The 12,289-nt window shown below is 35.2% G+C and overlaps 1 protein-coding gene across 1 annotated transcript; it reads left to right on the top strand.

Annotated features, from left to right (window-relative positions):
* The first annotated feature begins 4,379 nt into the window (after nt 1–4,379).
* On the top strand, nt 4,380–5,420 carry LOC101613952 (olfactory receptor 8H1-like). Its single transcript, XM_004667631.2, has one exon. The coding sequence runs from the start codon at nt 4,380–4,382 to the stop codon at nt 5,418–5,420; it is 1,041 nt and encodes a 346-aa protein (XP_004667688.2).
* The last annotated feature ends 6,869 nt before the right edge of the window (nt 5,421–12,289 follow it).

The following is a 12,289-nucleotide window of genomic DNA, read 5'->3' as shown; positions in this document are numbered from 1 at the left end:
AATGTATAGCCTTAAATGCCTATCTTAAGAAATTTGAAAGGTTGCCAGTAAACAACCAAATGCTTCACCTTAAAGCCTTGGAAAAAGAAGAACAAGGCATACCAAAAATCAGTAGACAGGAAGAAATAACAAAGATTAGGGCAGAAATTAATGAAATAGAAACAAACAACAACAACAACAAAAATTCCACAGAATTAATGAAACAAAGAGTTGGTTCTTTGAAAAGATAAACAAGATTGATAAACCCTTAGCAAGTCTGACACAAAGAAAGAGAGAAGAGAAACAAATTAATAAAATCAGAGATGAAAAAGGTAATATCACAACAGATTCCAGAAAAATTCAAAAAATCATAGTGGTTCAGGTCTGATGTTAAGGCCTTTAATTGACTTGGACTTATTTCTCGTGCATGGTGAAAGAGAAGAATCTATTTTCATCCTTCTACAGATATATGTCCAGTTTTCAAAACACCATATGCTGAAGAGGCTGTCTCTTCTCCAATGAATGTTTTTGGCATTTTTATAGAATATCAGGTGGCTATTGCTACTTGGACGTACATCTGGGTCCTCTATTCTGTTCCACTGATCTACATGTCTGTTTTTGTGCCAGTACCATGCTGTTTGAAACTGCTAGAGGAAAAATTAGGGCAAACCCTTCAACATATTGGTCTTGGCAAAGACTTTCTGAATCCAACCCCAATTTCTCAGGCAATAAAACCACAGATTAATCGCTGGGACCTCATGAAATTACAAAGATTTTGCACTGCAAAGGACACAGTGAAAAAAGCAAAGAGGCAACCTACAGAATGGGAAAAAATCTTCTCCAGCTCTATATCTGATAGAGGATTAATATCTAGGATATGCAAAGAACTCAAAAAGTTAAATAATAAGGAATCAAACAAGCCAATCAAAAAATGGGCTATGGAGCTAAATACAGCATTCTCAAAGGACGACATACGAATGGCATATAAGCATCTAAAAAAATGTTCTACGTCACTAGCCATCAGGGAAATGCAGATTAAAACTACATTGAAATTCCGTCTCACTCCTGTCAGATTGGCCACCATCATGAAAACAAATGATCATAAATGTTGGCGGGGATGTGGAAAAAAAGGAACCCTTCTGCACTGCTGGTGGGAATGCAATCTGGTCCAGCCATTGTGGAAAACAGTGTGGAGGTTCCTAAAACAGCTAGAGATGATCTACCATATGACCCAGCTATAGCACTCCTAGGCATATATCCAAAGGACTCATCTCATTTCCTTAGAAGTACGTGCTCAACCATGTTTATTGCTGCTCAATTTATAATAGGTGGGAAATGGAACCAGCCTAGATGTCCCTCAACAGATGAGTGGATAATGAAGATGTGGCACATTTATACAATGGAGTTCTACTCAGTGGTAAAGAAAAATGAAGTTATGAAATTTGCAGAAAAATGAATGGACCTGGAAAGTATTATACTAAGTGAGGTAACCCAGGCCCAGAAAGCCAAGCGCCACATGTTCTCTCTCATATGTGGATCCTACCTACAGATGATTGGGCTTCTGCATGAGAATGAAAATACTTAGTAGCAGAGGCCAGTAAGGTAAAAAGGAGACATCAAGGGTAGAGAAAGGAAGGGAGGAGGATACTTAATAGGTTGATATTGTATATATGCAATTACAATGATTGTAATGGGGAGGTAATATGATAGAGAATGGAATGTGAAAGGGGAAAGTGCGGGGGGAGGGAGGGTATTACCATGGGAAATTTTTTTTATAATCATGGAAAATGTTAATAAAAATTAAATTAAAAAATAAAAAAATAAGCATTGGATGCTAAAGTAGTACTTATAACAGTGAATTGGCTACTTATATTTTGTGATGTAAGCATACTCTCATGAAGAAGTCATTTTCCTACTTACATAAGAAAACTGATTATATCATGAAGAAATGAAGGATTAACAAGATTTATGATTCTCAATTTGGCCTTTGTGATATTTTTCCTTTGGCTTCTGCTTCCTAGGAATATAATATGCAATGAAATATATACATTCATAAAATAATATTTTTACCATGCTATTCTTGTTTAGGAAAACATTTGACAGGATTATAATATAGATTATACACAATATAAAATTATCATATATAGATCTTGTACATATGTAGATTTTATATGTAAGATCAGGTAAATACTTATTAAATTTGGATTCACCACTATATTAATTATAAAACATGTATTAGTTTCAGATTGATTTTGTTTCAAAGTTTCCTTTTTTTGAAAATCAAACAAAAATAAAACACAATAGCTCATTAGCACATTGGAAAGGCTAACAGGCTGATAAGGGACATTAGCAAACAGAATGGAGAATTATGCCACCCCAGTTATTCCTCCAAATGTGTGTTGATTAGCTTCTGAACTTTAGGGTCACCAGTGAGTGAGTGAACACAAGTCTATGCAAAACACATGGAATTATGGGGTTCATAACAGGGTTTAAAATATGGGGTTTATAAAAGTTAATATACAACATGTCATGGAATATACAATTTAAATGTAATAAAGGGCTGGAGACATGGCTTATCAGTTGAGGCACTTGCCTTCAAAGCCAAAGGATCCTGGTTTTATTCTCCAGGAACCATGTAAGCCAGATGTACAAGGGGTGGGGAAAATGTGCCTGGAATTCATTTCCCGTGGCTACAAGCCCTTGTGTACCCATTCTTTCTCTCTCTCTCTGACTCTTTCTCTCTCTCAAATAGATAAATAAATGAAATATATTAAATGGAAAACAAGCATAAGACATTGAATGCATAGTATAGTAAATATGAAAGTATGTGCAAAATATGCCATGTGCACACAGAAAAATGGTTGAAGAAAAAGCCAGTTACATTAAGAAAATATCAATGAAAGTTTAGAATAACTCTTTTGGATTTGGGGGATTCTGTTGCTTTTATAACAATTTATTCCTGACAGGATCATGGTTTTCAGTTTAAATTATGTCTAGTTGACAAATTTGTGTTTCCAGTCTTGAGAATGTCATCTACAAAAGTTACTACATATATCTATAAATAGTTCCTCTCTGCCGCACTAGTTAAAAATGTACTATGTGTGCATTTTATGTCATAAATTAAATAATTATTATGTATAATTTTAAATATGTAGATATACATTTAAAGTAACTATATAAATAATACACAGCCCCCCCCCCATATATATTATACTTTGGTCTTTGACAGCATACCTCATAATAACCTTTCTTGGAAATTGGTCCCTGTGGATATTCACATGTTGCATTATGCTCAGTGTCTTTCAAGGATGCTTCCTGGGACCATGAGGCACAGAGGCTACATGTACATGCCCTGCTCATGTTTACATATATAAGAATCCATACAGCTCTCTGGCTTCTTTAGGCAGTGAAATGTCAAGGAAGACAAATGTTACACTTTAGAAATTGTCAGATCCTTGAACATATTTCTTATTTTGGAGTTTACAAAAATTTAAACACATATATTAAAACGTTAATTATTTTTCCATTTTTAGTGTCCACTCATCTTTGGTTCACAGTAAGTATTCTTAAAATAGAAAGATTTTTATCAGTTAAAATGACAAAGGGATTGACCAAGTAATTATGGGTCTACATGCTATTTGACACTTACCAAGCAATGTTAGAAGCCTTAGAAAGAGAAATATTGAGTTGATGGAATGAGATTTTAAAAGTAATAATCATATTTTAAAATCTATTTTTAGAAGAAATTTCAATTTGTATGATTTGGTAAGGAAAACATCGCATCTTCATTCGTGCTGTTATGTCTTAGTACAACCTGCTGAAGCCGAGTGAAATGTGAAATACAACTACAGTTATAACTATGTGATATTGCAATAAAGAAATCAGCAGTAAATGACCCATTACATTTGTGTTCTGTCTCTGTTCACTATGTCTCTACCTCTTGCCTGGGCTTACCTGACAAATTTTGAATAGGAACATAGTATCATGGTCATAGATTTTGCACTCTAAGTTGATCTGATCATAGATACAACATATATTTGTAACAAGTGTGTACAAAGTTTTCTGATCTTGGTGCATGCTAGTCTTCATCAAAAATGAGAGGATAATATCAGTGTATACTGTGTAACAACTTACGAAGATTACAGTTGCTATTTAAGAAATGCTTGTATTATTATTGACCCTTTTAAAGTAGTATTTTCTTTGTATTATATTACAATGCAACATCTGTTCATAACTATGTCTATTGTTAACAATTTTATAGCCATGCAAGATAAAAGTGATATTAATTTTGAGCCAACCAAAGTAATTATAAAAGTATAGAAATGTAATTATAAACAGTTTTTGAATTCATTCAACCTAAGTATAGCCTTTGGTTTTTCAACAGACTAGGATAGCTCAATATGAACACCTGTAATCACACAAATGTGGCAGACTTCATCCTCCTGGGACTCACAGATTCCAAGGAGATGAGGCTGATCCTCTCCATGCTCTTTCTCCTGATATATCTGATTACTGTGCTGGGGAATATGGGCATGATATTGCTCATTCGCCTAGATGTCCAGCTCCATACTCCCATGTATTTCTTTCTCACCCACCTGTCATTTCTCGACCTTAGTTATTCAACTGTCATCACACCTAAAACCTTAGCGATCCTGCTGACTTCCTCCAAGCATATCTCCTTCATTGGATGCTTCACACAGATGTTCTTCTTTGTCCTCCTGGCTGCTACTGAATGTTTCCTTCTCTCCTCCATGGCCTATGATCGCTATGTAGCTATCTGCAATCCTCTACACTATCCGGTTGTTATGTCCACAAGACTCTGTCATGCCCTTCTTACTTGGTCCTATTTGATTGGAACTATAGATTCCATTATCAATGTGCTTTGCATGAGCACCGTACAGTTCTGTAAATCCAAAGTAATCTACCACTTTTTTTGTGACACACCTGCAATTTTAGCCCTATCCTGCACTGACACACATGATATTGAAATCCTAATATCCATTTTTGCTGGTTGTACTCTAGTGGTGTCTCTCATCACAATATCTGTATCATATGTGTCCATTCTATCTGCAATTTTAAAAATCAGTTCCACTTCAGGAAAACAAAAAGCCTTCTCCACTTGTGCCTCCCATCTCCTGGGAGTCACTGTGTTTTTTAGCACCACAATCTTCACTTACCTAAAACCGAACATGTCCTACTCCTTGGGAAAGGATCAAGTGGCTTCTGTTTTTTACACTATTGTGACGCCCATGCTGAATCCACTCATTTATAGTCTGAGAAACAAAGAAGTGAAGAATGCATTCCTTAGAGTCTTACAGAAGGGAGAAGTCTTCATCCTGGTCCTTAAGTTTAAAGCCATGACAAGATCCTGTATAGCAAATTCCTCCTTATTGAAATGTTTCTTCCTGGAGGGAGGAAAGAGTAGAGTTCAACATATCTGAGAGAACTGTAATGTAAAGGTTACAACACCACTCTCCAAATAAGAGCAGTAAACAACTGTTGAGGACACACTCACCAATGTTATGTAGCAATTTGTTTTGAATTGAAACATTCCCTTTGGAGGGGAGCAAAGTCTCAAGAAATCAGCAAGTCTTGGAGAACTGAAACTTCAAAACACATAGGAACATTCCCCAAATTTATAGGAGTAGTAAATAACTATCGTGGAGCCAATTTACCAATGCTGTTAAACAATTCTAGGTTGAAACATTCTCTCTTGAAAGGAGGACTGAAATCAAGAGGTCAATAAGTTTAGGGGAAAAACAAGTTGTAAGAATCCTCTCTGAGGTTTTGTCAACACAAAACCCTTTTTGATAAATCCCTCAAAAGGAATAAAAGATAATTTATTCTAGGACAAAATATAAGTGACCATGGAACACAGAGTTAGTTTAGCCCAAATTCCATGTTCCAAAGTGTTAACAATTTCATGAAGGCTTTATAGTTACAGAACAAAAGAAAGTCATAAATCAAAGCACATTTTAAAAATACATTGGCTGACCATCAGGTAGGCAGATTATAGCAAAGCAGGTAAATCTCCACCACAGGCTTCAACTAATGACATTCTCATTTTTTTGTTACATTTTTATTAGTTATGTACATGCTCAGTGTGTAAAGAGCCGTGTTGGTACTGTCCTAAACCTCCTCCCTATCTCCCCCCTCCAAAGGAATCCTTCTTGTTGGGGATTATGACATTTTTACATTCTTAGCCCTCAGGTTGGTGGAAGCTGGGGGGAGGGTTTCTGTTCTTACCTTCCAAAAAGGTTCCTACATGATCAACTGATAATTACCAGGTTGTTAGGTCAGACACAGAGGTGGGAATAAATGGTTAGTTAGGGGCACAAGGTAGGACAAGGTAATTTGGCTGTCACTTGGAACATTTCATCTCTCTGTGATCACAGAAGTTTTATTAAGGCATTCAATCTTGCTGGAGGTAGGGGCAGCAGACACAATGCTTTTCTCAGAACTTTAGTTCACTGTTATATAAAAATTAAACTAATATTTGGAAGGCAACTTTCCCATTTGCCCTGAAGAACTGTCTGTAAATAATGTTCTGTGCTGGAGACTCCCCCACCTGCTCTGTCAAACTGCATATAAGTTCAGTAGTGCTTCAGACTCTCTGACCAGCCAGATGTCTGCTGGGTACACCACAAACTTGAGAGATGCAGCTTCCATGAGTTGCTACCTATGCTGCTGTGGGGTTTTGTTGTTGCAGATGCCTTTGATTCATTCACTGTACCTGGATGCAACCCCTTACTCTGTTCTGTAAGTAACCTCAATAAACTTATTGATTCACCAAAACTTGTTTGTGTGTAATCAAACTTTGCCCTGTCATCTGTGCTCTAGCTGGTGTGAAGAAGTGTGTTTATTTCTTCTCTGGAAAAAAAAAAATAAGTTATCGAGGATACAAGCGCATAAACTGTTTATTTTTTCTTTAATTTCCTGTTTGGTATTTTAGCTCTCCTTCTCTGCCTTTGTCTCACTCAAAACAATTAAAAGTATGACTTATATGAATATTGAGCTTCCCTTATACAAAAAAGTGAATAATCTTGGACATTCATAGTAATTCAGTTTTGGAATTTTTGTCATAAATAACTGGAAATCATCAGCCATATGTTAGCGGATTTATAAAGCTGTTTTTAAGGGTAAGTAGTATGCAAAATGCCAAAATCTTAGACTGCTATCTTACAGTCTTTCATGTACCTCGAAGTTTTAGATAATGTTGTAAAAGAGATATTTTTGGCACAGTGACAACAGTTTCAAAAGTTATTTTCTTGTATATGAAATAACAAGGCTTAACAAGGCTCTCAGAGTTTAAGCCTTAATTTCCTTAACTGCGTTGGAAAGAGAATAATTATTGGTCCTTTTGTGAATAGGATATTAAATACCTTAATGCATTTAAGGAAATAATCACAAATTCCATCAACTATTGTAGTAGGATTATATTTCTGACAAAAATTTTAGAGGCAGGGTTCCATTCTAGTCATAAGTTGAAACTCACACTGCAGCCCATGCTTGCTGTGAATTCATGCTGGTCTTCTAACATTAGCCTCCTGAGTGCTAAGATTAAAGACAGTAGTCACTATGGATACCTTGTAGTACATTTCTAATATGTAATGCTGTCTCTTGAACAATATTCACTGATGTTTTAGAAATTACTTTTAGTTAACTCAATGCATATATAGACAACTATCTGGAAAGATAAGGTGTAGTTCCTAAATTTGGATGTCAAAAAAGTATTGAAGTAGAATTAATTTATTGGAAAATATTTTCTGCTAATATTTTGATAACATACAAATTAGTTGTTAAGGAAGAAAATCTCTGAGAATTATTAACACTCATGTGATTTTCCTCTGAATTAATAATTGTGGAGATAAGAACATATATGACATATGGAAGTACACTTTATGTGATTCCCTCTATACTCTTGCTTTAACTTGGAAGTCTAATAGTTTCTTATCTACTTGTCATAAATTTCTGATGAAGTCATGTGTAAGGCTCAGGAGTGACCGAGACCACAGAGACCACTCTGAGGCAAAGAAGGAAGCTTTTTATTTAGGAAAAAAAGCTGCTAGGACTGACTCTCAAGAGCAGAGCACAGTTAACTTTGAGATTGCAGATAGTGGGCTACAGAGAGTTCTTCAGTTGGGGGGAGGTGAGGAAGGAAAATAGCCAGGATATGAGACCAGAACAGTGACCAGATGGGAGATAAGGAGGCAGGAAATCTATACCTGGGACATAGTTAGGCAAGGAAGAGATAAAGGCTGGGCAGTTCACTGAGGTGTGTGGATGACCCACCTCTTTATCTCTGTTGACCCCTGCTGGCCTCAGTGACTCCATTTTGTCCTGACCAAACATTCCAGCCTTTTGTTAATGATAAAAGATGAAGGCTAATTTTTTTCATGCTGACCATAAGGGTGATGAGTTCTAATGGGAGAGTCTGGATAATGCAGTCACTAGGTCTCTCTTCTGGGAAGGTGATGAGGAAGCAGTTTCAAGATGGCTAGAGGTGGCAGAGTGGTGAGATCAATAGCACAAGTAGAGCATGTTGTTATGAGCAAAGCAGAGATTCTCTAATACCATCTCTGTATTGAGCTGGCTTGAGGACAGTCATTGGCAGGGACATATTATTGAGAAGGTGAGGGAGATGGGCTCTATTCACCCTGTGAGAAGACAGAAAGGAGAATAAAGGAGCTTGTTACTCTTGTCAACAGCTATGACATCAAAATGCCAGGTTTAAAGGGAGGAGGAACATTCAGAGGTGAGATATAGAGGGCTTTGGGCAAGAGGAGGCAGGGGGCATTTTGAGATCAAGGAAAGAGTAGGAACACAGGAGAGTTTAAGTTTGAGAGTGTCCATTGGGGTGGCAGTGTACTCCTCCCTGGCTGAGATAGGGTAAGTTCTAAGGAAGGAGGAGCCCGAGGTATAGCTCTGATTCTGGCTAAGGCAAGTTGGAGGAGCTGGAGTCAGGGTAGGTGAAGTTAATCAGGGGCAGGCAAAGGCAAAAACTTGAGTTAATGTTAGAGTCTAGTATTATAAGTTAGCATCAGACAGAGGAACCTATTAGTCTGACACATTGTTTATATTGTAGTTATATTTTCTCATTGGGCGATTAAAACCATGTAGGCTGCCAGAATTAACTGTATATTTTGGAGGTCAATAATGATTCTGTAGTAGAGACTTTTAGGGACCTGTGAGGAATTCTATGATTCTCAGCATTTGTCATCTGTTAGGTTATGTGAAGACTGTGCTGACCAAAGGCCCTCCCTCTTTTGGGAAGCCTGGAGGATTGATTTTCCTCCAGTGTGACACTCCTGCTGCAGATGTACTGACTTGGAATTCATTTCTTGGTCTCCACATCCTCCTGATCAAGAAGACAGGTAACTTACCATAGGCTAGAAGTTCAAATGTCCCATCATCTCTTGTGGCCTATTGACCCAGGAGCAGGAACAAAAATATTGTTTATCCTTTTAACTCCAATGTTTCCAATTGATTTTGGCTTCTATATATGGTTATTGCTCATTCAGAGAGGCTGTACATACCTGATTATCAAATCAGATTAGGGTGCAGAACATATTTGGCTAGCAAAGCAGATCTGATTAGACAAGGACACAATAGTTTAAAATCATTATGATTAATATTTAAGTTTAGTTGTCAGGTAACAGTGTAAGCTATATATGGGACATAGAAAGCATATACATTTTATCTTTTAAGTATCTGTCATTTATAAGTATAGACAGAATATTTTAGTAGCCCTGAAAACAATATTTTATCAATAACTTTAAGGCAATTAATTTAATCTACAAATTGTATGCCAGGAAAAAGACAAGACAGTATAAAAAATTAGCATCTATGTTTGGAAACAACTTTGAGTAGTCTGTTTATCAATGCAAGTACCAATTACACCCCAAAGTGGAAGTAGGACAGCAATTTAAGGTTATTTTTCTGGGGCAGGAAACACGTTTTAAGTATCAATATCTCTTTGAGCAATGATCTTAAGATGCCAGAAATGAGACAATTAAATAAATGAATCCTTGACTGAGACTGATTACACATAACTCAAGAATAAAATAAAACTTGGTCATTGTTGAGTTAAGCAAGCCCAATTTTAACATGCATTACAGACAATATGATAGACAGAAAGTAATTTCTTAAATAAGTACCTTTTACCATTGAACAATTTTAAGGCTTGACTAAAGAAATATTTATGACTTACATGAAGCTTATACAAACTATATTTACATTGCTTGTTTACAGTGGATTTTTCTAAGACATGGGGAGCTTTATCAGTTTTTCTAAGAACAAAATCACAATTAGTCAGTGACAGCAAAACCAGCAAAAAAAGACAAGAACCATCTTAAAATTAAAGTTTTAGCCAGGCATGGTGATGCATGCTTATTGATAGTTAAACATCACAGATTTTCTACAAATGAAATTACAATATTCTGATATCTGAAAAGTCTGATATTAACAAAAAGTATAGTTTAAGGCACATGAGGCTACATAGAATAAAATATAAACAAAGATCTGCTGACAGAATTTAAAATAAACAATAAATATATATTATGTAGTAACATTTTTGGCTTCAATATGAAGACATGAAAAATTTTATAATTTTTAAGCTTATCAGAATTGGGATACCATTATATACATATATTTTTGAGTAGATTTAGCACTCTTAAAATCTAAATAAGATGTCCATCAAATCTATAAATCAGTTTTTGAAATTAATTTAGCTATATTGAATAGAGGAACCCAAAGAATAGAGGAACTGGATTAAACTGCCATGAGTTAATGAAGAAAGGAGATAAGTCTCATTGAAAAGAAAGGGAGTGGGCATGCCAGAGCCACTTGTTATTGTAAACAACTTCCAAATGTATGCTCTACTATGTACATCTGGCTTTGCAAATAAGCACCTTTAACTGCTGAGCCAAAAATAAGGATTTTAATCTCTTGTAAATCAATTTTATAGAACTATATTGAATACCAAACATACACAAAATTTAATAACACAATCTCTAACTATTCAAACCTTAACCAACTCTATAATTCTCTGTGTGGTACTTTGTTAAACTTGTTCAGTAATGACTTAAGTTAAATCTAAAGTAGTATGATTGTTGGAGGAGTTGAGTAATTACATCTTAAACAATAATACAACACTGTTCAGATTATTCTTATACTGTTTGCCATAAAGTAAATAGTTTTCAAGTGTGTGACAGATAAATACTTCTTAATGTTTCAAATGTGGTCTATTTTCCTTATAAAACAAGAAAAATAAATAAATAATTCCTCTGTGAGATTTTTTTTTTTTGAGGCAGGGATTTAGATATAATAACCTTAGGAGAGAATTAAATATTAATGTGCCTATTTTAACCTTAAGATTTAGTTAAAAGATTGAAAAATAGAGCAACCTAGCTAACTTGGCTGGGTACCCTAAATTTAGTCTTTCATGACCATTATTATGACCAGATGAACATCAATGAATTGAAGTTAAGTTTACAACCTGAATACCATAGCAACGTGCTACCAGCCAGAGTCATACTTTGCTAGTCTGATGTAAGCTCTAGGCTAATAGTCATTTTATATCTCAAGAAGTCTGTAATCTGATTAAGTACTTTGTCTTTAACCTTCTGTGCATCTGGCTTTGCAAATTAGCATCTTTAACTACTGAGCCAAAAAAAAAATATTTTTAATCTCTTACATATCTTTATCTACATACATTACTCATACCTTCATGTACATACTTTTACTTTACAATGTATTTGACCACTCTGTAACCATCTTTTTTATTAAACATTTAACATCCAGCATGTAAAGTTTTCTCTCCAGTTTATCTTCTTTAGTCAGTTCATCTCATAACTATGAACAAAAACTGATATTGTTCTTAGCATAACACTTTTCATATGACCTTTTTTTTTTCTTCAAAAGACCTCTTGAAATAACTTTTTTGAAAGAGTAGACCAGATTTGACTTACAGTATTTACCCAGAATAAACACAGATTTTGGAAATTTGTTTCTTTTTACTTTCCTGAAACACAGTTTTAAAACTATGAAAAAAGATTTAAGCATTATTAGAAATTTTAGAATTTTCTTTTTACAAATTTAGTATTGAGTACTTCTAAATTTAAATATAAATCTTGAGGCTATTGTCTATTAGTAGTTCCATAGAAGCATTTAAAGATAAAGTAAATGTAAAACAGCTACAAACTTCTTATAAGAAGTCCCCATCTGTTTATAGTGACTTGACATTCATTCATCATCATGCTGGGGTCAGTATCCTGAGATACACTGTGCTTGCAGCTCCATGGCTCTGCAA

The sequence above is a fragment of the Jaculus jaculus genome, chromosome 1 (assembly GCF_020740685.1).
Source record: "Jaculus jaculus isolate mJacJac1 chromosome 1, mJacJac1.mat.Y.cur, whole genome shotgun sequence".
NCBI lineage: Eukaryota > Metazoa > Chordata > Mammalia > Rodentia > Dipodidae > Jaculus > Jaculus jaculus.
The sequence above is the reverse complement of the archived record's forward strand: the minus strand, read 5'-3'. Positions and strand labels throughout refer to the sequence as shown.

Coding starts and splice junctions, on each gene's coding strand:
- LOC101613952 (XM_004667631.2), top strand. CDS start 4,380: ATGAACACCTGTAATCACACAAATGTGGCAGACTTCATCCTCCTGGGA.